The 24,234-nt window shown below is 40.8% G+C and overlaps 3 protein-coding genes across 6 annotated transcripts in view; 1 reads left to right on the forward strand and 2 right to left on the reverse strand.

Annotated features, from left to right (window-relative positions):
- Positions 1 to 251: 251 nt before the first annotated feature.
- On the reverse strand, positions 252 to 8,995 carry atg4c (autophagy related 4C, cysteine peptidase). Its single transcript, XM_068320043.1, has 12 exons — positions 8,793 to 8,995; positions 7,813 to 8,136; positions 7,593 to 7,714; positions 6,982 to 7,065; positions 6,519 to 6,749; positions 5,236 to 5,575; positions 4,536 to 4,606; positions 3,905 to 4,107; positions 3,635 to 3,713; positions 2,773 to 2,849; positions 2,174 to 2,293; positions 252 to 1,726 (listed from the first exon to the last, which is right to left on the reverse strand). Exons 3-12 carry the CDS (start codon positions 7,666 to 7,668, stop codon positions 1,556 to 1,558), a joined length of 1,452 nt encoding a protein of 483 aa, XP_068176144.1. The 5' UTR covers positions 7,669 to 7,714; positions 7,813 to 8,136; positions 8,793 to 8,995; the 3' UTR covers positions 252 to 1,555.
- Positions 8,654 to 24,234, forward strand: part of dock7 (dedicator of cytokinesis 7) — a 54,746-nt gene continuing 39,165 nt past the window's right edge. For all 4 annotated transcript variants that reach the window (XM_068320038.1, XM_068320039.1, XM_068320040.1 and 1 more), the window contains exons 1-14: positions 8,654 to 8,766; positions 11,271 to 11,370; positions 12,151 to 12,326; positions 13,073 to 13,141; positions 13,245 to 13,374; positions 13,461 to 13,673; positions 13,878 to 13,963; positions 14,054 to 14,120; positions 14,568 to 14,717; positions 14,865 to 14,945; positions 15,161 to 15,323; positions 15,861 to 16,003; positions 16,092 to 16,185; positions 16,303 to 16,465. In XM_068320038.1, the coding sequence (XP_068176139.1) occupies positions 8,729 to 8,766; positions 11,271 to 11,370; positions 12,151 to 12,326; positions 13,073 to 13,141; positions 13,245 to 13,374; positions 13,461 to 13,673; positions 13,878 to 13,963; positions 14,054 to 14,120; positions 14,568 to 14,717; positions 14,865 to 14,945; positions 15,161 to 15,323; positions 15,861 to 16,003; positions 16,092 to 16,185; positions 16,303 to 16,465 (1,673 nt within the window). In that variant the 5' untranslated portion in view covers positions 8,654 to 8,728. The remainder of the gene's footprint in view (positions 8,767 to 11,270; positions 11,371 to 12,150; positions 12,327 to 13,072; positions 13,142 to 13,244; positions 13,375 to 13,460; positions 13,674 to 13,877; positions 13,964 to 14,053; positions 14,121 to 14,567; positions 14,718 to 14,864; positions 14,946 to 15,160; positions 15,324 to 15,860; positions 16,004 to 16,091; positions 16,186 to 16,302; positions 16,466 to 24,234) is intronic.
- angptl3 (angiopoietin-like 3) lies at positions 18,048 to 22,342 on the reverse strand. Its single transcript, XM_068320044.1, has 7 exons — positions 21,710 to 22,342; positions 21,117 to 21,227; positions 20,809 to 20,920; positions 20,586 to 20,699; positions 20,010 to 20,105; positions 19,393 to 19,659; positions 18,048 to 19,260 (listed from the first exon to the last, which is right to left on the reverse strand). The coding sequence occupies exons 1-7, from the start codon at positions 22,235 to 22,237 to the stop codon at positions 19,076 to 19,078; spliced, it is 1,413 nt and encodes a 470-aa protein (XP_068176145.1). The 5' UTR covers positions 22,238 to 22,342; the 3' UTR covers positions 18,048 to 19,075.

Genomic DNA, 24,234 nt, shown 5'->3' on the forward strand with positions numbered 1-24,234 from the left:
CTGGGTCACCCCCCCCCCCCTCCCCAGTCCCTGGTTAATGGGCTGTAGAGATGGTTAGCACGTACGATTAGTTTTAATCTACTACATTTGACTGGGAGAGGAAGAGACTGAATACATTTCAACACACCTCTGAGGTTCAGATATAACACTTTAAAAGAAGCAAATATCTTTTCCTACAATTACCCCACCCCCCACCCCCCCAAAAAAGGAGAAGACCATTTGAAAAAGCAAAATATTTTTATTTTGTTCAAAAATTTCTTGGGGGATGTGGCAGTGTTAAAATCACCTTACATCATACAGACATATTTCATATGTTAATTTATAAATACATTAGAAAAAAGTGTTGCAATTCAGGAGAGTACATGAACAACATCCAGAATACTGCACTTCAGCTTAGGTGATAAATCAAATGTGTGTGACCAGATTTTGCAGCCTAGACTAAGATGAACAAGAGGTCTAGTGTTTTAATGCTTGATTTAAAAAAAAAAAAAAGCAACAGATCATTTAAAGACAAATTATGAAAAAAGGAGCTAATATTCCAAAAGAAACATAACATGAAAGGTTAGGAAAAAATGCTACAACTACATTTAACTATACCCACATAATAATGATCTGTACCATTAATACAGTACATCTCTGAGATACTTATGGTTAGTTGAAAAATAAATTAAACTACATGTTGAATGTCCCTGAATGAGACTTAAGAGTTTTTGACTTCAGTTGTTGTTTTACTTTTTTATTGTAAAGCATCTTTTCTTACTCATGCCTTAAAGTTTTCAAAGAAACCATTGTCCCTTCAGAAAACTCTCCTGTCACCAATGGTCACTCGCACTGTGACGCATAAATTGCGTTGATATTATTGCTCATAGAATGAAACAAACTCTAGTGCGAATAGATTAAATGACATGCCGACAGATGTCCCTCGTAACAGGGATGTCCCTGTTTACTTTGGTTAAGGTGCCTGTATTAAGTCAAAGTCAAAGTATTAATTAAGGCTTCTACAAGGAAGTGTGGGCTGACAGATTTTAGACATAGCTACTACTACTCTGTGGACCCGGTGGCATCGACAGCATGTTAACCTGGACATGAGAATTATTGTCACCAAATCCCTTTGAGGTAAAGTCAGCGATCTAATGTCCAAGAGAATTCCCACCGCAAATCTCCCAAAACTGCTGATTTTGATTAAGTCCCCACCCAACTGTTTGTCCTAAAAACATAAAACGACAAACAATGATGCAACAGTGAATAGTGTTCCCACAAATGCTTCTCTTCTCTGTGTGATTATAATAAAAACGTTATTAAATTAAGCAGAGCGCCAAAAACAACGTCAATGTTCCTCACAAAATGTTCAGCAGCTCCAATCGCGAGGCATCAAAACACAGTTCTAATGACTTAATAAAATTGAAACACATTTTCCGGGGGCACATAAACTGAATTACTGTAGTTTTAAAAAGTTCTTTAACCTTTAGTGTCACACAGACTCAGACACGAGGCGATTGAAACCAATCAGTTTGATTCATTGAAACAGAACGTTCCCTGTCAGCGATCTGCGTTGTCAGAGCAACACGAAGTCCCCGGTGGTGATGGTGACCGTCCTCCGCGGGTCACGGATGAAAGGCCACTCTCTCTTCTCTGGGGTCATGAAGGCCGACATGTCGTAATCTCTGCCGTGACCTTGGACGAAAGTAAACGCGGGGTACTTCTCCTTCCCTGACGGCTGCAGCAGCTGGAACACCAAAAGATCAGCGGTTGAGAGGTGCGCTGGTTTTTCACCAGACATATCAGCTCAACAGTTTGCTCTGAACTTCATCACTTGTAGCCTAATGAGAGGATTTGTCTTATTAGTGGTGTGTAATGTTGCCACCTGAGGAATTTAATTTTATTTCAAGATTGTTCCAATGCCGTATTCAAAGACAGCGCGTGATAGGTTGAAGGAGAGATGAGAGGTTTTAAACATCAACCCAACAAAACATCTGCTTTAAGAAAGAAAGAACTCCGGCTGATTCGTGGCTAAATGGTGCCATCTAGTGGTCGGCATTTATTATGCAGATATATTTTTAAGACTCAAAACAGATACATGCAGAATAAAACTACAACAACTAATATGATAATAGAAAAGACGATCAAAAAGAAGACAGTGGTGAAGACTCTTTAAAGCAGCACAGCTCTGTACCTTAGAAACCTCTAGTCTTATTCTCTCATAGTCTTGAACACTTCTGGAGTAGAACCCGATGGTGCAGCTCGGGTCCATCTTGCTGAAAGGCATCTTCTTTGGTGAGGGACAGTGATATGACTAGACAACAAGTCAAAAAATATATCAGAAAAATATTCATCAAACTGACGGAACCAAAACGTCGGACCACATATATCCACTGCACGCCGGCGCGAACAGCGAATAAGATGCATTGTGCATCGTTTGATGAATGAAATCCTATTTATCTGCAGTCACAGCAGCCATAAATTTACAACTCTGTTGTCTGTGGTCACATTGTGTTCCCCATGCATGCAGAAGCATAAAACAAAGTTGCTATACATGGCTGTGTGCAGGTTTTTATGTATGGGTTCTAAAATATTCAGGTTCATAATACCCGATCCTGTATTTGCAGTATTTCTCTTAAGTGGCAGCTTCACACATCTGAGCAGCGAATAAATCACCAGATGGAGACTTTGGCAATTGGTCTGGGGGCTGCTTCAAGATTCATACTCTTAAGTACTAACAGAAACTATTAAATTCACATTACTGGGGCTCCAGTCTGTGTAATTTCACATTACCTGGAGAGGGAAATCGCTGGTGCTGACATCCACAAAAGACTGACAGTAATGAGGGTCCATGTAAATCAAGCTGTCATCTGCAAGGACAAAACAAAAGACAAGTTATTCAAAAACATCAGATTATTATAAAAATGTGCTTATCTCCAATTTCTATGCAGAGTAGCTCAAAGTCACCTGCTCAGTCTACTGTTAGGCTTGTGTGCATCAAGATATGTCTCCCAGAAGGTTGCTGCTTTTTAATATCCACCGCGGTGGATTAAATCCCGCATAATGAGATAGATTTGTAGAAGCACATTCTTTACACCACCGAAAAAAAAGGAGGCTGTCATTTAATTTTTGTGGAGGGGAATTACTTTTACAAACACGCAATTATATCCGAGCATTTGCATATGATAAATGCCGCGCCGGGCCGCGCCTTGGCAGGGAGAATGTATTGCATGTCATTTAGACATCATCCACCACTGTATTTCAAATTGGTAAAATGTAAATGCGTAAATATTGACTGCCAAGATGTACAACTGAAGGTTCCTCCTGGCTCCTGAAGGTGATGAAGAGTGGTTCACTTTGGAGCCCGCATGAAATTTAATGCATGCCTCCTATGGAAATCAATTACAGCTCACAACTTGGGAGGTTTACTTGTGATAAATGGGCGAGGCTTTGATGGGTCAGAGAGAATAAAGTAAGCCCTGCTTCACTTGCTTCCATTTCCACTCCTCTCCGTTTTCCCCCCCGTGCAAACAGGAATACATTAACTCACTTTGTCTCTTCACATAAGAAGGGTATGCTATGCAAAATAATCTCCATATTCACACCAACCTCTCTATGTGAGTCTTTCTCTGTTTTACATTATGTTAACACTAACCTTGAAATCCCACAAAGTAGCAGGCCTGTTTGGGCTTCCCTCCGATGATGCCTATGCAGTACTCCAGACTCAGAATGCTCTGGATGGAGAGGGATGAGCAGAAAACATCTGAATGGGAGCTTAGATACATTTGCTTTCTTTTCCAAATACCATTATTTTAATAACAATTACCCACATTGAACTCTTTATAGATGATCAATTACTCTTAATATCACACAGTCTGGATAAAAAAGTTCCACAAACCACCACTGGTCTTCATGCACCTCTCACCTTAGCAAAATTAAAATAGTCCGGGTTCGTCTTCTCGCCTCCCAGCCTCACGGGGACGAGGATGATGACGGCTCGGCCGTCAGTCAGGGTGGAGGCAGATGCTGGTTGGCCATTCAGTGAGGAGGGAGGGACACCTGACCCCTCGGGGGAGGCCTGCCTTGGTGTTGGAGCTCTGTGGCTATCGATGACATCAGCACTGTACACTGTGGAGGATCAATAACGCAAAGGTCAGATGTAGGATCTGTCTGCTCTTCTGCTTTTGTACTTTTTATCCAAGTGCAAAACAGCCCCACCCAGAACTGGATATGTAAAAAAAAGGGGGGCTTGTGAATGTGTAATGTGACCTCTGAAGATACCACAACACTGTCTGCCTACAGCTATCATCCCTTCTGGCTATTAACAAGACGAACATAAATCAAAAATAAAGTTACTGTGGTCAAGAAGAGGTTGGGGCGAGGTGTTATTGATTTTTGTAGTTAAAAAAAAAAAAAAGCAGACAGTGAACTTCCTGTCACCCTTCCAAGCAGCTCAATAGTCTCCCAGCAACAGAGAGCAGGTGGAAAAAAGAAAGGTCAGTTTAGGCACAGTGCCCAAGATCCTGTTTTATCAACAGCAGTCTCATCTTTCATACCCGTGCAGTCCTGGGAGACGTAAGCAGTTATACCCGCCAAGCCAGGGTCCATCGCTTCCTCGACAGCTTTCCTAAGGGAGAGTCAGAGGGAAGGAAGGGGAAACAGAGAGAGGGAGGGGGTTTAAATGTTTATATGCACAGCTTATCTGAAAATAGACACGAGGTGATATGTTATTTGTACACTGCCATGAATTGAAAAACAACGATTTGACATATTCAGTAAAAGGTTAACGTGTCACATCAGAAAAAAACAGGTTCAAGAGCATCTTATCACAAAGTCGCAGTTACGGATAAACACATTTAAACCTCATACATTATTGTGCACCGTTGAATGCATCTCACATCAGATTTAACTATAAAATGGTCAAAAGTAAACAAAAATGTTAACAATATAAGACTTCCTGCAAAAAAAACTAAAACTAGAAAATACACACCACACACACTTTCAGAAGGTTGTGTGTCTAGCCTCGGCTCATTTACATTTTAAGCCACACAATGACGGTTTATGACCTCAGGGGAAGACAGGTGTTGTGATCAGAGTGTTGTTTAAGGAAAGAAACTTTCAACCAAATAATTCTACTTGAAAGAATTTAGAAAATTATTACCTTTGTGCTTTAAAGAATAATAACAGAACTTTACGTTATCAAAATCAGAAGAAGGATGTTGAGAATAATTCAAAAGTTCCTGCAACTAGACCTACTTGAGAATGTGTGCCACCACTGCAGGTCCATACCAGTCTCCTGCCTGCTTCCCCATCATCAGGCCCAAGCGGACCAACCTGTGGAGGCCCAACAGATGCGAGGGGCCGTCCCCAAACCAGGATATCAGAGTGCGGTGGTACATTTCTTTCAAATGTGTATCAGCTTCCTCCGCAGAACCCTGGGCCTGAACTTGGGTCACAGCTGATGATCTGTTATTGGAGGGTCCAGTAGAACCTTGCAGAGAAGCCTCAAGAGACGCAACCAGACGCTTAGCCGTGGTTGTTGTCCATGTCTCTGTGTCTAAAGGCTGGAGCTCCAGAGCGTTTGACCAGGTCCAATCTGTGGAGGAATAAATTATTTATCATAACAAGAGAGCATCAGGAAAGAGCATCAAAGTTCCATTTCAAGCATCACAATGATAGCAAAAAGTCTCTCAGAACTAGAAAGAAATGAAAAATTAAACAGACTGTAAGCCTCAGTAACAGAATAGGTGTCATTCTGATCAATTATAACTTTGAGTATAAAAGTACAGTATTTCACTTTAACGGCACCTTAGCCCTGCAAACAGGGTGGGAGCCGAAGGCGGAGAGAAAGGGAGTGGCCCAGGCTATAAAATAAGCCAGAGAATAGTCTAAGACATTAACAAAATGACCTTGATTCAAGAGTGAATCAAATTGGAATTGATCAATAAATATATTTAAGTGGCTATTAGTTATTTTATAGAGAAATATTTCATTAGTGACATATTTTAGATTTGACAGAAGAACAAGTTTTAAATATTGTTTTCTAAATGACTGCATTAAACTGGCAGTCATCTCATTATGTGGACCCATTAAGTCTAGGACACTTCAGAGACAATAGATCTGACAAAGGTGTGAGGAATTCACTCATTTTAAATATCTTTAACTGACTACAGCAAAGAAAGTTCATGTAAGACACATTTTCAGTGCATTCTAGAACTACAATATGAGCCAGGCAAAGTGGACCTTCAAAAAGGTCAAAGGTTAACTTATGGCAACTCCCTGGGAGAAATTAAAAATAGAAAGCGTCAGGTTTGAACTCAGAACCTTCATGTGAGATGAGTGTTTTAACAAATGTCACTACACCACTCCATTGAATACTTTGACGTGACATATTGATGCTCATCTCAAAATTTTTGGCTTGTGAAGCAAAGCAATGTCTGTGTTTGATCCCAATCGATGGTTTTGTCCAACCAAACTGATTTTCTGAGAACTAAGATGCTAAGAACAGAACACCGGATTTCAGAAATAATTCCCCTCACCTCTACCCAGGAAGTGGAGTATAAGTCCCTGGGCTAACATCATTTGCCCGGCTCTCAGCATGCAACCCCACCCACAGTCGGAGGTCAGGGTGGAGGCGGGAAGCGGAGGGAACTCCTCCCTGTACGTGAGCCAAACTCGGGATGCGAAATCCTTACGGAAAGCCTCCACATTCCCCATGACGAAGTCGTCATCGGAGGACTCATAGCTGGCTTCCGCTGATTTTTCCTCATCTAGAAAAAACATTTGATTCATTCAAGAATTTCAGTTACAGTAACCCTTTCATTTTGCATCCTAGGAAGATAAGAAATTTATTGGCTCAAGTCAATAATTTATTCATTAGAAGCTTGTGGAATCTCATGTGGAGTCATCTGATTCCACAAGACTCCTTAAGTTTCTAGGGTTGAGAATCATGCACAGGTTATTGTGATTTTAAATGTTTGTGTGGATTCATGCCGAACGTACCTTCAGCTTTAAAATGGTAACACTTTCCGAGGAGAAGCACCGGAGAATTTCTACTAAATGAGGTTTTTGTTTTCAGAGCCCAACCTAAGAAAAACAATTTTAAAAAAATAACAAAATCCAGGTTAAGCATTGGTCGTTGGACTGACTCTTTAAACCCCATCCTTCAACGATCTGGGGCGTTTCCAAGATTTCCGTCTACAACAAGATTTTGTTTTCATTTACACTACTTGGCATTATTTTAAAAATTACAGGACAGCCTTTGTGTTTTTCAGTCACCAGAAAACAACAGAAACTCCAGACAGTGAGCTGAGAGACAAACCAATGTGGACAGTATGACAAAGAACTATTTTAAGGGCTGACTCAACAGCAGTGGGTTCTTGTCTCATTGAATGTTGACGCTTGCTTTTATGTGTGCAGTCGATTTCATTCAGTTATATTTTTCACTTGTGCAAATTCTAGTGTAGGTAACGCACTTAAATAAAATAAACAAAATAAGCTTGCAGAGAGAATATTTACATGTAAGAACAGCACAGCAGTGATGCATGAAGGCATCAGCATGGATGAGCGGGTTTTATGTGTGTCTGTGTACAGGCCTGAAGCCAATTACTTACTGTACTTCACATTGTGCCACACTGACAACAACTTTGTCCTCAATTTTTCCACCTCGTCGCTCCCTTTATTCTCCATTTGGACCAGAATAAGATGGAACCCATGCCCACACGGCCTGTGAACTCTGACGCACATTAAAAAAAACCACAGTGAGCAGTGAACGCCTCACAATGCAAAACTATCTGAACTCGAACATGTCGACAGGACCCAGGCGGGTTTTACCTCTAAGCTTCTTCGATGCGACTTTTCCAGTCACGCTTGACGCAGAAGTTAAAACGTCACATTGTTCTGCAAATAAGTTGTTCCACTGTCGCTCCTGGGTCGCCCAGGACTAACTACCTATTGTACACAACTTCCAACACTGACCTCTGACAGCACAGCTTTCGCATGGAGGAAGTGGAAGAGTCAGCTCACGTGACCGCTGTTTCCGCCGGGACTGAGGGGGAGGAGGAAGGGGAGGGGCTTCAGCAGCTGTCTGTCAAAGGAGCCCCGAAACAGGCTGATGTGTGGTCGTCAGCGGGCCCCACGTGTGGTTCGTGTTGTTCCCTGGAATGACAGCAGAATGGTCCTTGATAGTAAGACAATCTGTAAATATACTCTTCTTCTTCTTCACTCCTAAGATAGTGAAATAAAATGATTACAAACTCATAAAGCTGAAGATACATAAAATGAGGAACACCAATATGAAAGATATGAACTAAAATAAACGTGGAATTAAAATGATGAATAGCTATTGAAATGTTGTTAACCATTGCATAGACAGAATATCTGAAATGCTTGTAAAAATAATTAAAATCACATTGTATTCTTGCTATTACAATATTCTAAAACATTTCCCAGATAACAAGTAATAAAGCTGGCATTAAATCAATCTCAATGGAGAAATAATGAACAATAAGACTGAAAAATGTTTATTTACAGTCTACTGTATGTACTGTATATCTTCGCTTTAATCACAATGCGCAGCAGCTTTTCAATGGGCGTGTGTCTGCTGCGCGGAACTACGGTCATTACGGTAAAGATCCATTCTCCGGTTTTCCCGTTTTCCCTGTGGACATAGTGAGCGAGTGGAAAGCGGTGCCTTTCTACAGCCTGCCTGTCTGGGAATTTCGCTTTAAGCACACCAGCGGCCACTGCCATGGCTGAACGCCGCGCCTTCGCCCAGAAAATCAGCAGGTAAAGCTTTAAGACCCGTAGCTTACCTCGTTAAAAGCACACAGAGGATGGTTATTGCTGCCGTTCCGCTGCTGAGGGAACCCCGTGTAGGAGGCCCAGCCAGCAGAGCAGCCTCGCTGCTGCTGCGACCTAGCCGCTCGTTAGCCGAAACGGCGAAGATGCTCAGACCCACCCAGATGGATAGCCCCGCCGCTAGCCGCTGGACTCGTTACCCCACCCAGAATGCAAACAAAGGAGGGGAGTTATTACACCTTTGTAAATATATTATGATAAAATAAAAGTTGCGTTCTGCAGCGAAATGAATCCACTGTTCATTGAAAACCTTTTATTTTGAACAGCTAGCTTGTCATCCTGCCTGTAGCTAGCGAGCGGCGGCTAGGATACTGTTCGGAGATGAGACCCGACTTGATCCGAGTTGCTCGGTTAGTAACGATCCGCTGACAGGAGAGAGCAGATAATTGTAAAACAGCAACCGGGAATAAAAAGCTCTGCCAGCAGACATCACGTAGCCACGTTATGATCTCCTCTCCGCCCCTCAGACAGATCAGAGTAATCTCTTTAACAAAGGGCTTTGTGCTGGCTGTCAAATACCATCATCCCCAGCGATGGATGGAGAGATCAAAACAAAAGCATCTTTTAATCACTGTTGTTTCCCAGCTAACTCATTCCTATAGCTACTAAAGACTGTTATTACCTGCTTTCTTGCTCCTTTTTCCACTTTGATATTGAATATTCAATATTCAATATATTGAACTTCTAATTGAATGAAATAAGACTAGATTTTTCAAGATGTTGTAGCAATGATTAAACCAGTTTTGCGAAATCAATGACTTTTTGATTCTCCAGTGTTTTTCTTAACCTATTTAAAATCTTCTCAACCCTAGGGCAAATATTTGTGTTTAATTTTTGGTTGCAGGTTCCTCACATAGGATACACATCTAAAAAAAAACATACGAGTGAACAATGAATGATAATATAGCGCCAGCTTTTTCCGCAATATTGCAGAATGTGCGTGACAAAAATTGCAAAATCCCCCATAAAGACAAGGCAACCATGTCCTGCCACAGTTTGAACATAAAACACCATCTTCATAAAGGGCACATTTGTTGTTGGGTGATGCAAGAGATCACTTTATGTTCTGCAAGCCCCAGTGATTTTCTTTTCTATTTATGGCCAGTGAAATTTCCCTGAGTTTTGCATTTTTATTTAGCTGTGGGGGAAGACAGCATGCTTTAGTGTTTTTATCGTTGTGACTTTTAGTAATAGATATGAGTTAACTTGTGTCACAAGTTGAGACAGTATCTTAATAGCTAATGACTTTACCCGGATGTTTAAAGTTTTCCTTTCTTGCAAAGTTCCTCCATGGCTGTGGGTTTATATTTTGCCTGAGGGAGTTATTATGGCTTTCTTGAGGAGATAGCTGCAAGGGTTGTTTGTTTAATCCACTTATTCCCCTATGCAGTGACCAGTGCTAAGTAAAGGTCTGCTAGATGCATTGAGTGGTACTGTACTGTGGAATGTGTTTGTTGGTTCAGTGATTCTGCCTTTCTCAAGTGGTGACAGCGTTTGACTGCAGAGGCCACTGCATTTCGTCCTGCTCTGTTAAACTAAGAAATGTGACAGTGCAGTCTCCTGCTTCAGGACCATTTGTATGTCTGTAATGATAAAAGCAGCACCAGAGAGTCTTCAGGGAAGCCAGACTTTGATGTTGTCTTACGTCCTCTCCCTTATCTTGTACGTTATACAACAACCATTTCCTCGACGCCGCCTATGTAAGATAACCTTTAATCTTCAGTTTCAACTCTTTATCCTTGGTTCTAATTCATTATTATTTGTGTCACCTTTAAGCTATTTGCTGCATTGTTGTTTTGTTCAAGGCAAAGGTCTCTGAGTGGTTTTTGTGGGTGCTGTGACTTAAAGGACCTTTGTCTCGGTTGGACACCAAGAGTTTAGTGCTGACCACTTTGGTGCAAAGGTTTTTGTTTCAGTTGTAATATATGAAGCTCTTTGAGGCGATGTGGTAAAGCTACGAGCAGACGCACAGAGAGAATAAAGGACGAGAAGTGGGATATTTAATGCTCAAGGTTAGCTTTATCTTTTACATTAAGACGCTTATGTACAGGTCTGCAAAATCTAGCAGCTTAGAACCAGTTGTCTAATATTCAAATAAATTTTAGTTGGGTAAACTCTTTATAGTCACTTTGTGATAACACTGCAAGGATTTGTTCTTGCATAAATTGCTTTTTTAGGGAGGTAATTTCCTCTTAATTTGCACAGATATGACATAGGCTTTGCAGTATTTATCCATAATTCACTGTAGCACATTTTCTCACATTATCCATCACAGAATCAATTCATTCCTGACTCCAAAATATTGTTTGTTGCCTCATACCTTCTCTGTGAGCTTCAGAATTACTTGCAATAACAAGCCAGCTGCATCGTGTTTGTGGATCGGATCATCACTCACGCTTTCAGTAACTCACCTGTGTCTCCTCTGTGTGCAGGACTGTGGCGGCAGAAGTCAGGAAGCAGATCGCTGGCCAGTATGGGGGCTCCCCGCAACTTTTCAAAAACCTCAACATTGGTACTGCAACAACTAACACAGTGAGTGATTATTAAGAAAATGCTTTAATCTGTTATGTTGTGGGAATTCTGTCGCGGCTCATCGTGCTAGTGTGACGGCTGTTGTTCTTGCATCATTTGAAACGGTCAGACATGCAGCCTAAATTAAACTGTTAGTGCATCATCGGAATATTTGCTGGCATCCATTCATATGTACTCCAATAATGGAACCTATGGCAGTTTATATGGTGGCATAGCTGTAGCTTATGCCGCTTTAAATGCCGTGTGTTATAATGGATAATTTGCCCGCCCACTGCATCCCATCCCTGCTGTAGTGTCTCTGTAGGTTTACGAGGGAATGAGGCCAGACAGTGTGTTTGTTAAGGAGGTGGTGCCGATTGACCATCAGCAGCCCTGAGCCAGAAACCCCCCAGCTTAATTAGGCTTCAGTCGGTCCTTAATTAAACTGTGAAAAATATTTGTGTTTAAACTGAGGAGAGAGAGGGAGGGAGAGAGTGTGACTGTTGAGAAATGAGTGACAATCAAAATTTATTGGTTTGTTGCAAACTAAAATGTACAAGAACACATTGATGTATACCAAAAAAGGCTGTTCATGAAGTCCATGCTTATCAGTGCTGTGGTCTTTAATTATTCCTTAGGTGCATTCAGTTCTAGGTTACATTACCATTCATATCACAACAGAAATAACAGATTGACCTTGTATTTTTGACTCGCTGATGCTCTACTACTTAACATCAGAATGCCTTTACAGCTAATAAACGTCTCCTTATCTCTTTCTCTTTTCTGGTCATCTGCCTCCAGGTTCCTCTCACCGAGGCGGTGGAGCCGGTGGATTTTGAGGAGTACCTCATCACTCACCCCCCCATTGTGGAGTCGGGTCCCCTGAGAGATCTGATCGAGTTCCCTCCAGATGATATCGAGGTCATCTACACGCCCAGGGAGTGTCGCACAGTCGCCCAGGCCGTCCCAGAGGAAGGGTGAGGCGGCTGTGTGTTTAAAGTACTGTAGTACAGTCTCATGTCGTCAAATAATGACATGGAGAGAACTCAGAATTACTGGTATTAAAAAGAGAATAGAGCTAAATTAAAAAAGTAAAATCAGTCCATGTAAACATTATACAGTACAAATTTTATTTTGAAATTGCAATATTTTTAATCAGATAATGTAATGAGTTGAGAATCAAACAGACTAAACAAACATTTAGTCCTTAGACGAATGAAATACTTGGAACAAAACTCGAGTCAGTTGATAAATTATTGGATATTTCACTTAAAAGGTTTCCTTCCTGCGTCACACTCTGCACTGGTAGTTTTTTTTTATTTTGATAAAACACGCTCAAATCAGCATCTTATTTCAAAGGCAATAAAGACTTGAGTGTTTGCATAGTTTTATGTGTTTTTATTTGGTTTTCTTTTGTTGCTTTTGGATATTGAAGCTTTGTGTACCTTCAGGAAAAAGATGGGTGGTTGTTTTTTGTTTTTTTTTAAAAAGTGGCTTTTATTTGTCACAACATCACTTTATTAGACAAGTCTGTCGTCATGGAAAACAGTTGTTGCTCAGAAGAGGTAGAGTAGCGCCACACTGAGCGCTTTACTCTGCGATGTACCATAAAGAATTAACAATATCATTGTCTCTTTCTTGCTGACACTAATGGAAAACAATTTAAAATCTCACTCGCGCTATTAAAAACCAATCTTTCTTGATTGATTTTGTCTGGCTGCAGGGACACCGACGCACACGTCAGAGACTGCGTCAGGTCCTACACAGAAGACTGGGCCATCGTCAACAGAAAGTAAGGCTTCCCTCTGGGCCAGCTTTTATTACCGGGTTTCATGTGTTAAACCTTGATGTTTGAGATGAATTGAAAATTCTTAAGTGAGTATTTGCTCCATCAGATACCACAAACTGGGTACGGGCTTTAACCCCAACACTCTGGACAAGCAGAAGGAGCGACAGAAAGGCTTGCCCAAGCAAGTGTTTGAGGCCGACGAGATGCCGGAGAACAGCACCTACCAGGATGACCAGGTACCTCTTAAGATTGGTGTTAAAGAAAGATATCTGAACACAAATGTTGCTCCACTGACACTCATTTCATTGGCTGTGTCCCGTAGGATGATCTGAAGCGGCGGTCGATGTCCATAGACGACACCCCACGTGGCAGCTGGGCCTGCAGCATCTTTGATTTGAAGAACTCGCTCCCCGACGCCCTCCTCCCTCACCTTCTGGACCGCGCCCCTAACGAGGAGATCGACAGGCACAACGAAGAGCAACGCAAGGCCAACCGCCACCGTGAACTGTTTGCTCTGCACCCTGCCCTTGATGAGGTAAGTTAACACCTGTCCTGGGATGCAACCGTTCCTGCTTGTCACTGTTCCATTCATATTTTACTTCCAAAGAAAGAAATAGTAAAAACATTCCTGAAGGGTAATAAGTTAATTTGCAATTACTGACTTTGCATGAAATGTTTGTCATCATGGCATACACAAGTTTGTGTTCTTTTCTATGTGATCCTTTGCTTCAATTTGTAGGAGGAGCCCATTGAGCGCCACTGTGTGCCTGAAGTACCTAAAGAACACTTTGGCCAAAGGCTACTCGTAAAGTGCTTGTCCTTGAAGTAAGTGGTGGCTAGTGCTTTTTTTCCCCCAGGAAAAGCCTCTTAGCTCTTTTGTTTCTGCTGACCTGCTGCCTTTTTCTTTCCATGAAGGTTCGAGATCGAAATCGAACCTATATTTGCTAGTTTGGCCTTATACGATGTCAAGGAAAAGAAAAAGGTAAGCTGTTATGCTTACCTCGTCAGCCTTGAGTTACTGGGTCACTTCTGCGAACCATTAAAATTGTTGGTAGGCCAAAATAATTTTGATGAGTGGACTATAAAACCTTTTGCAGTGACCCTGTTGTGTTTGTATGAAGTTAAATCAAACGCTAGCATTATGTATTTATCTGTAGACCACCCACCTTCCTTTGAAATGTCGAACACTAGAGGGTAGCAGTCACTAAGTTAAGGATGGACGAGTAGATTTGACATGAGATGCATAATTTCAGACATCATTTGTGTCTTAATATTAGCATGTTTGTCATTATAAGCAAAAAATCTGGTTGCAATAAGGAGGAGAATTCTGATTGTTATCATGCTGTGGTCGTCGTATTCCATTTTGTCTTTGATGATGTTTTATTTGTGTTCTATTATAAATACCTGAGTCTGTGGATGTGTTCCTCAGATATCGGAGAACTTTTTCTTCGACCTAAACTCGGAGCAGACGAAGGCGATGCTGCGTCCGCACATCCAGACAGCGGCCATCTCCACGCTGGCGCGCTCTGCCATATTCTCCATCACCTATCCCTCCCAGGATGTCTTCCTTGTCATCAAGGTCAGACAGCTATGATGTCATTTCTACAGTCTGTTTTTCTTTTTTTTTAGCCATTATGTTTTTAATGTTTTTACTGTCAGACTTGGCTGTATCATCAATTTTTTTGTTGTGCATTGATTATGATGGACAAACGTGCTTTGTGCCCAGCTGGAAAAGGTACTGCAACAAGGAGATATTGGAGAGTGTGCTGAGCCATACATGGTCTTCAAAGAGTCAGATGCTGCCAAGGTATGATCGTCACTTACACAATTAACATTTCAGGATGTTTTCAGGTGTTTTAATAACACTATCAATGCCGCTATTGATCTGTTCTGTGTTCAGTTTTGAATGTGCTCTCCTGTTCTGGCAGTGCTGTCCGTTTTATCACGTAAACGTTGCTATAATCAGGAGTAAATCAGTGAATGACTTTAATATAATATATGAACTGTTTTATTTTGTTGTAGAACAAAGAGAAGCTGGAGAAGCTCCGCAGCCAATCGGAGCAGTTCTGCCAGCGTCTCGGTCGCTATCGCATGCCTTTCGCCTGGACCGCCATCCACCTGATGAACATTGTTAACAGCGCCGGCAGCCTCGAGAGAGATACGGAGCTGGAGATGAGTCTCTCAGGTCTGACACTCCCCTTTTAATTTAATTGTAACTGTCAGCATACATTACTTAGTGGAGAACAAAAACTGTGGTCTGTGATTCTATCCACTCACAGCCTGGGTAGTGCACATATCGTGTGGACAGACTTTGACAATGACACCTCCGATCACGCATGACTCTCGTGGTCACTTCGTTCCATCGGCCATCTGTAAAATCATTATCTAAAAACAACTTTTCAAAAACAAACAGTAAGAAATGTAAATTGAAACAGAGAGCAAAACCCTCATAGTATCCGGCTTTATTGATCCTCGGTGCGTTATTTTTAATTTGACCTTTGGTGTTTATCTGCCCTTTGACCTCACAGGGTATCTTTTAGATGCCGTCTGGCGTGGCTGCCTTTTTTTTTGTTGTCAAGCAGAAAAGCACATGGCCTGTCACTCAAAGAGTATAAATGTGGGATTGTTTTGGTATTCCCTAAAGAAAAGGCTTTACAGAGATAAAAGATTTAAAAATGCTTTTGTTGTGTGTTCTTTTTTTTTTTTTTTTGATTGTTTGTAGAGAGAAAAGGCTCGTGGTCAGAACGCAGGAACTCGAGCATCATGGGACGGCGTTCTCTAGAGAGGACCACCAGTGGAGATGAATCATGCAGTCTGACAGGCTTCAGACCTGCAACGCTTACCATTACCAACTTCTTCAAACAGGTCACGAAATACACACATCTGACCTATATTTATGCATTTATGTATATTTTTGTCGACACAAAGAGAGCTTTACGAATTAATGTTTTAGGAGGGGGACAGACTCAGCGATGAAGACTTGTACAAGTTCCTAGCTGATATGAGAAGGCCGTCTTCGGTGCTGAGGAGACTCAGACCCATCACAGGTACAAACAGAACGTCCTTTGATTTTCTTGTGCTGCTCATCTCTTTACTCACCATCGCAAGTTACCCCCTCTTCACTCCCACTCCTTCTCATCCTGTCCTCTGCGGCGGCACTACAGCCCAGTTGAAGTTGGACATTTCTCCAGCTCCAGAGAACCCCCACTACTGCTTGACCCCTGACCTTCTGCAAGTCAAGCCCTACCCAGACAGCAGGGTTCGCCCCACGAGGGAGATCCTGGAATTCCCCGCCAGGGACGTCTACGTGCCAAACACCACATACAGGTAGAGAACATATATTTGATATATATATTCCCATTTTGTTATATTCACATGCTTTTTGTCTGAGGTGTTGTCCCACCCAGACTTTTAATGACAGATGCCTTTAGAATTTATAATCAGGAAGAGGCTCATGTGAGGGAAGCGATTTGCCGCTTGTATTAATTTTTGAGGGTATGTATTTTGTCATCTTGTGAAGGCTCTTGTTTTGGGAGGTATTTAATTATCTGGGGATTACAGAGGGATATAGCACAGCTGGCGGCTGTAACACTTGTTAACTGAATTAAATTGATTCCTTGTGAGAAAATAAGGTTGAATGTAAGAAAAGTGGCATACGCTCCAGGGGCAAACATTACGTTTGAGTAATTGTGTAATGAGCGACTGAAGACGACCTCAATCAAGGCCTAAAAGCGTATTTGAACTGTGCAAGCAGTGATGCCAGTTTTGCATAGTGATGTTTGACTCTGGGTCATTAATGTTTACTTCATGTCTGCCATTCCATCTGAATAAGGACAGGTTAAGTCCTGCTACCACAGGTCATGTTCGCAGATAATCGGGTGCCTTCCCATTTCAGATAAACTAAAACCAGACGTACAGTAAGTAACCCACAGATCACAGTAAATCAGCTTCATAATGTTGAATTTTTAGTCTGAATATTTTTTTCAGTGATTGCATTGCAACAAAAAGTTGTGTGGAATTGCAAAATGTTCTGCAGTTTTTCTCCTTTGATATTTTTATGTCAGCACTTTTTCTAAAGTAAATGCCAGATGTGCCCCATGAGGTCATTGAACTTGGAACAAAATTGTGCTGCTATGCTTTATCAAGCAACCCTTTTTTTTATAAGATAAGTTTAGGATGCATAAGATTCTGTTTGTGAATTAGGGCTGGATGGTAGTGAAAAAATGTAACCCAAATGAATGTCTGTAATTAACCAATTTTGATATTTTTCAAAATAGTTTTAGGAGCATTATGATAAGAATTGGAACCTCAAGATTGCACAAAGTTCCATCATTAAACATATGATTCATTTAAACTGTAAAATAACATAATTTGAACATTTAAATGTGCAAAAATTGCACTTTTAACATAACACAACAATACACACAATAACATAACATCTTGGATAAATTTAAATATTTAACTTTGTAAATATATTTTAGACCTTCAATAAAAGACGAAAGGAAAAGAAGAATAAAAGAATTTAAGTCATCTTGTCATGCAACTTGTATATAATGGCACGGACATATTTTATGTGGTAACTGGTATGGTACCAACTGATGAAGTTATTTGTTGCATTTCCTATTATGTTAACATCAAAACTACATCCTGTAGTGGTTTAAACTCATTAGTCAACAGTTTCTTCTGCTGTGGAGAATAGCTTAGGTTCCCTTTAAGCACTTTACCATAATAAGCTCCCCATGGCTACGTAAATCCAACCAGGATGAGGCTTAACAAAGCGCAGCCGGTTGCTGTCTTAATACCCCCCCACCCAGAGCGACCGTGATAGGCTGAGAGAAGAGGCAGAACGTTAACAGACTGACCCTCATTACATTTTTTTTTTTTTTGGCATTGTCAAGATCTTATCTTTGTGGATTTATTTTATGTGGAATTCCATGTTGAGATGGGGTTTTAGGTTCAAAACAAAATTGAAAATGTAAAAAAAACAACCCAAAAAAACCCCACACTAAAACATACAACAATGTTACACATCAACTTTGTGCTGATTTTTATTTGTTCTTCATAAATATGGTTTGGTAGAGTACATAGCTACATTATTAGCATGAGGCATATTTATACTAAAGCTAGTTCAGTTCTGATAAGTCAATATGACTCAATACCAGGCAATACAGGAAACTTATTCTAACAATGCCAGCATAAGTCATATAATGGCACGAACATACTTTAAATACTAAAACAAAGTTAAAAAAATAATACAACAAACAAATGGGAAAAAAAACGAATCTTTTTTCTACCAACGCTTTGAACCTACAGTTTTTTGTACAGTGTATAACTGATGACATCACCATCACTGAATCACATACCAATACCATGGATACTTTTTTAAAAATATTTGGGCGATGCCGTACGGTGTTTTTCTTGAGCTTATATCATTTGCATGCAAAATGCCCCTGGGAACATGCAACAGCTTCACATCACATAGCTAAAAATAAATTTAAAGTAGTCAACATAGCTGTCAGTTACATGTAAATCACACATGATTTGCTACCAGACAGTTTTCTTACTTTTTCCACTGCAGTGCTGTGACTTTTTTTTCCAGCCTGCAATGATTCAAATCACTGATGTGGATCAATATGCCCACTTTGCAAGTGAGTGTGGGCGTTACATTGTGATAGCTCTACTATGCCTTCTGGATAAGACCCAATAGGTTAATGACCTGTGTGGCATAGTTGCATCATTGCATTTATCTAGCCAGCATGCTCTGGCTTGGAGACTTTTATTCTGTTAGCACCAGCCTAAAAAAGAAACTGTCAAGAACCAATCAGCTTAATGTTGCCCATTAGAATTAGCTGTTTTAGACAGATTTAATGCCCATGTTCCTTCAATTTCTTCCTCTATGGATCATTTTGTTTGAGTTTTGTGAAGAAATTGAGAGCCTCAGTTGAGGTTCTCGGTTGCAGGGACCGGTCGTATGGTGATCTTGGTCAACTTGAGGTAATAGGAGGACCCTGTGGTGGGCTTCCAGTGAATCCCCCTCCTTTTTATGGAGCGTCCTTTTCCCCTCAGCCACAAATACCTTCCGTTAAGGCTTGTCTCTCCACAGGCATTGAACCACCAACCACCTGCCAAATAGTCAGGACAGGAAATAAGATATTTATAATCAAAACTTAGATGTCTATGTCAACAAAATGACAGCACAACCAATGTCTTAGTGTCAAAGTCCTGATCTTGAAAGACCCTTTCAAGCGTCTTGCCTGTGTAACTTTGGGGACAGTTGAAGTGGCTGTCATTATCTCTGTCTTTTGTTGAGAATCTCCTGGTGGTGCTGTTGGCCATGGCATCTGGCAGGTTACCAGAGAAATGGCTGACGTGGAGGGTGTAGTCTTTGGAGGGACCCTCCATCGAGAAGCGGTACTCGGCCCAGTGCTTTTCCTCCTTCCAGTCCTCCAAATCAATATGCAGGATGTAAACTCCCTGCTTTGTAAAGCTGTGGATCTTCTTTAAGCCCAACCAGAAGTCATCTGCACAGAAAGAAACACCACCCAGTTTTGACCTCTCTTGTCTAAAAAAACAATATTTTTCATAGTCTTTCTAGTAGCAAGGCATCCTCAAAGGATTTTCTTTGTTCCAATATTGATCAGTTCCCTCACATATCTTTTAATGTAGTCATTCAATCTTTCATATTCTAATTAATCTCCAGTAGATTGAGAGTAGATCCAGTAGATTGTTGCACGGAAACCAAGGGGTATGATAATTCGTCAGGTGGCTTTGAAATAAGTTTGTCACTAAAATTTGTACTTCTAGGAATTATGACACATAAATGAAAAGTCTTAGTTGTATATTATTTTGTCATAATTGAAATAAAACTCACTTTCCATATCTCCAAAGCCTGTCTCATAATCATTCCACGTCTGGTCAAAATCCACGGAACCATCGATCCTGCGCTGGATGACTGTTGAACCCCCATCTGTAGAAAGAATAGAAACGTATTTCGAGTGTCTGTTGTATTATCCGGGCAAAAGTTGACTCAAGGACCACGAAGTCTCCTGATCAAAGATAGAGAATGGGATGTCACCCTATTATCTGTCCTCTGAGATAGCCTTTTCCTTTTGTGGTTATCTAGGTTGATAACCTTTTTTTTAAATTTTACCTATTGCCCTTTGTCAGTCTGTGTCTGGGAAGTTGCAACGCAATTGTAGCATTGAATGAAACCAGTTAATACTTACCCGAGCTACTTTTTTACTTATGGGACCACTTCTTTCTTTTAAAAGAGGCGTAAAATTGCAAATGTACGTGCGAAAAAATGTAAAAAGTACCTTACCGCCCAACCCCTTGCAAGTAATGTTCAATACAAGACATGTAATAGATGAATTCTCAGTACATGTCGGATTCTGCTCTTGAAACATTTTTTGACGCTCTCACATAGGACTGCTGTAATCACACCCACCTGAACTCATTTCACAGTAAACATTGAAAGGCTCTGATTGGTTTGGCTTAATAACATAGATGCCATTGTTTCCCACTCCTTTGTTAAACAGCTCACTGCAGTCCGCGGGAAGTTCTGAAACAACAACAACGAAAAAATTAAATAAGAATATATTCCAAGTTCCCGAAACGTCCGTTTATATTTTTATTTTGAGTACCCGATAATGCATTTGACATAATATTACCATCTGTCTCCAGGCCAGTTGAGTTTCCTGTCAGATATTCAAACATATCAGAGACTGAAGGATCTGAATCCATTGACTTGTCGACGGTATCTTGCAATCTGTCGTAGCTTATCTGGAAGAAAGCTCAAATTTATCTACCATACTAAATTATGGTTTTGGAATTTCATGCCCTTTATTCACATTATATTCCAGTCTAAATAAATATATGCACCAGTAAGGCAGAAACACTAAATCAATATTTATTCTTACAGGTAATGGTTTGGCGTTTAAAGACAAATGAAATTGAATCTCTTTGAATAATTGTGTACCTTTTCCTCCAGATTCTTAATCTTTGTTTTCTGGTTGTCGAGTTGATCGTGTTGCTCCCTCACAGCTGTCAGCAGATCGGTGATTGTTTTCTCTTGAGATTCAATCACCTCCTGAAAAAGCCAATAAAAATAAAAGCTATTTTTATACTCATAATATATGACTCGCCTAATTTCATTAAAAAATTATATGAACAGGTTTATACTCAACAGAATGTATTCTCAGATTATTATAAACAAAAAAACACAGAAATCAATTTGTATGTCTTTATATCATACATAAAAAAAACTTCAACCACATCTTTGTGAAGTTGAAAACAAATGCAACAGGTTGACTTAGGAGTTATCAGTAAACCCTACAGTAATACATCTATTGATCTCAGTGATATGATGATAAATATTAGCACATATGCTTATCGCTGGACTTTTGCCTTCTTTGCAATGTCCAACTTTAATTTTGATGCAGCACAAATTACAGGAGTTGGTTGAAGGCATTTACATTAACTTTTTTTCTGTTCTTATTTGCTTGCTTGTTGCTTGCTGATGTGCACAAACCAGGCTTTGATTAATGAAGTCAGCCCCTATTAGCAGCTTACCTTGAGTGTTTGGATTTCACCAAGTTGATCGGCAGGCACTATGCTCTGAGACAGTCCCTTCAGCCTCAGCTCGAGGTTCCCCACCTTGCTCTGTAGCTGGGAACGCTCCTGCAGGATGTTATTGATCTTAGAGTTGATTTCCAGTGAAAGGTTCTTGATTTCCTCATTGTTATTTTTCAAGAAATTGGTGGTCTTCTTTAGCTCTTCCTCCTCCTCCTTGATCTCTGACGTGACCACGGAGAGCCGGTCAAAAGAGCGGTCAAAAAAGCTCAGCTTTTGGAAGATGTCGCTGATTTGGGCTTTGGTCTTATGGACAAACTCCCGTAAACTCTGGCCGAGCTGAAGGAGGCCGTTTGCGAGGAGACGAACGTCGTCCAGCATGGCGAAACGAGACTTTGCCTCAGTTGGATTCGGTGCTGTAGTGAAGACCTGGGAAGGAGGAGTTGCATACTTTTCTCTACCTGATGATTCCAGAGAGATGGCAGCCATGGAGCTAGCTAGAAGCATCAACAGGAAAAATGGCATCATATTGACTTTGTTGTTCTAACTTGGACTGTGAAGTATCTAATTCAGAGTCTCGCTGCGGAGCTCTTCCTGATAGTCTTTCCTCTCCCTCTGCCTGTAACCTAGACTTCGTTGCTGTTGCAATGATGTGGAGCTGCAGACTCTCCTTTGTTATATATGGCCCTCCCAGTAGAGGAGGGTGGGGGGATTAACTGATCATTAAACCCTACTATGTTTTAGCTCTGCACCCTAACCTCCTCCCAAATCCCCCTCAAGCCCTCCCCCTCCTGAACAAACAAATCACTGCAGTGGGCAAATGACATATACAGCCCCCTTCTTTACAACCTATTTAACCCCGATCCCCTCTCCGTACCACATCCCAGCCTGTTCTCCATCTGTGGTGCAGAGCTTTAGCTGATCAGCAGAAAACCAACAATGGCCGTCACAGGTTTTTTGACGGATCGTCATTCTGATCAATCTCAAACCTTATAACCCCTGTACACACTTTACTCTGATTGATAATGCTGCTTGTAATTAATGCTCTTGAGTTTGATTTAGCATCTTGCTGAATCAGCCTACTACTACTCACTCTCTCCTTCTTCTCGTCTCATGTGGGGAGGGGGGCTGTCACCGGTGCCATGGTTGGGCCTCTGGGCATGAATAATGTTGGACAATTTGGACAGGATGTACTCATCATCTCGGTTTTATTGCTCAGCCTTGTCATTTTTTTTCCTCCAGAGCTTGTCATACCTGATGTGATGTTTTGTGAATGCCACCAGACGTGGTATTTTACTGATCATCTTTAAACTCCTGAAGTGTTTCCATTGTTTAACAGAGTAGATAACTTCACTGACCGATCCTTCATTTACCACGATGTGAAACACCATGAGTCTATCATTATTTATGAGTTACTGTGCTGTTAAGAATCAGACAAGTGCTTTTTTCCCCCACCTATTTCCATTGTTACAAGATGGACTTATGCTCCTTCTAGTGGTGGTCTAGTTGTTGTTTTTTCTGGAGTTGATCTCCGATACTATTAGAATATGCAGTTCCAGGGTTCCTCAGTATACTGGTCATGCTTTACCATTCCCTGTCTGCATGGTTTGAGTCAGTAGAAAATGATGTTCACCTGGGCTTTCCGTGGAAGCCACATGCTGATATATCGGTAAACAATGACTTTGACCTCTTATCTACCCTTGAGTTCAAAATGGTTAAGGGTTGGTTAGTGTCTTCTGAAAATATTTCAGTATAATAAGAGGCCTGTCATCTCAGCAATGCAGTTAAGATGCCCTTTTCTACAGTAGCCATGCGTAGCTAATACAGATTGAATCAGATGGATTTTTATTTACATGAGTATTTCCTATCTGCCTCACTAAGCCATCAAGATGTATTTGGGGCGATTTAGATTCAAATTAAATAATCTTTTTCAGACTTTTCATTTTAGTTATTAGGAACATTCTTGTTGGAGGTCAACACAAGATGGGAAAGAGTAAAATGTAATCATCAAGCCAGACAGATTCCCACGCTTCCTTGTCAGTTGTGGTTCCAGCTATGTTCTCTCTGGGGCCACCCACTCAGACTGGACTACGTCATTGCGGTTTGTCAGCTGATCCCAGGTTACTTTGCGCTTCTAATGTGCAGCTTCTTCCCCTTTTCCAAAAATGTAGTATCCCATGTTTTTCTGAGGATAGTTCTTCCAAAATTCCCCAGTCCTCTCGACCACTTTTATAATTGTAATATATTGCATTATAGCAAGTTTAGTATAATTTATCTGTTGTCAAGCAGAATCCACAAAGGTCCACTGTGCAATTTCTTTTGGGAGAAAATTTGCTATGTAATTTCTTTGGAATGGTTTCTTTTTTTGACTAAAGCTCGCTGTCTAGTGCTAGTGTCGTTCTAAGGAATGACAGCCTCTCATTACCTCTTCTTAAATTATCATCTTTTTTTTTAAGCAAATAGCCATTTATATCCCTGTGCTCCCACCTTTGCTTTTCCTCTTATGGTCATTGCCTGACCAGGCC

The sequence above is a fragment of the Antennarius striatus genome, chromosome 7, assembly GCF_040054535.1.
Source record: "Antennarius striatus isolate MH-2024 chromosome 7, ASM4005453v1, whole genome shotgun sequence".
NCBI classification, from domain to species: domain Eukaryota; kingdom Metazoa; phylum Chordata; class Actinopteri; order Lophiiformes; family Antennariidae; genus Antennarius; species Antennarius striatus.

Bases quoted from the DNA above. Each gene is read 5' to 3' on its own strand.
- atg4c (XM_068320043.1), bottom strand. From the start codon at position 7,668: ATGGAGAATAAAGGGAGCGACGAGGTGGAAAAATTGAGGACAAAGTTG. The intron at 5,576-6,518 runs GTGAGGGGAATT...ATTCCTCCACAG, and splicing joins ACTCCACTTCCTGGGTAGAG to ATTGGACCTGGTCAAACGCT. The intron at 4,607-5,235 runs GTAGGTCTAGTT...ACTCTCCCTTAG, and splicing joins GTGGTGGCACACATTCTCAA to GAAAGCTGTCGAGGAAGCGA.
- angptl3 (XM_068320044.1), bottom strand. From the start codon at position 22,237: ATGATGCCATTTTTCCTGTTGATGCTTCTAGCTAGCTCCATGGCTGCC. The intron at 21,228-21,709 runs GTAAGCTGCTAA...TGGCTTTTTCAG, and splicing joins GTGAAATCCAAACACTCAAG to GAGGTGATTGAATCTCAAGA. The intron at 19,261-19,392 runs GCAAGACGCTTG...ACTATTTGGCAG, and splicing joins CTGTCCCCAAAGTTACACAG to GTGGTTGGTGGTTCAATGCC.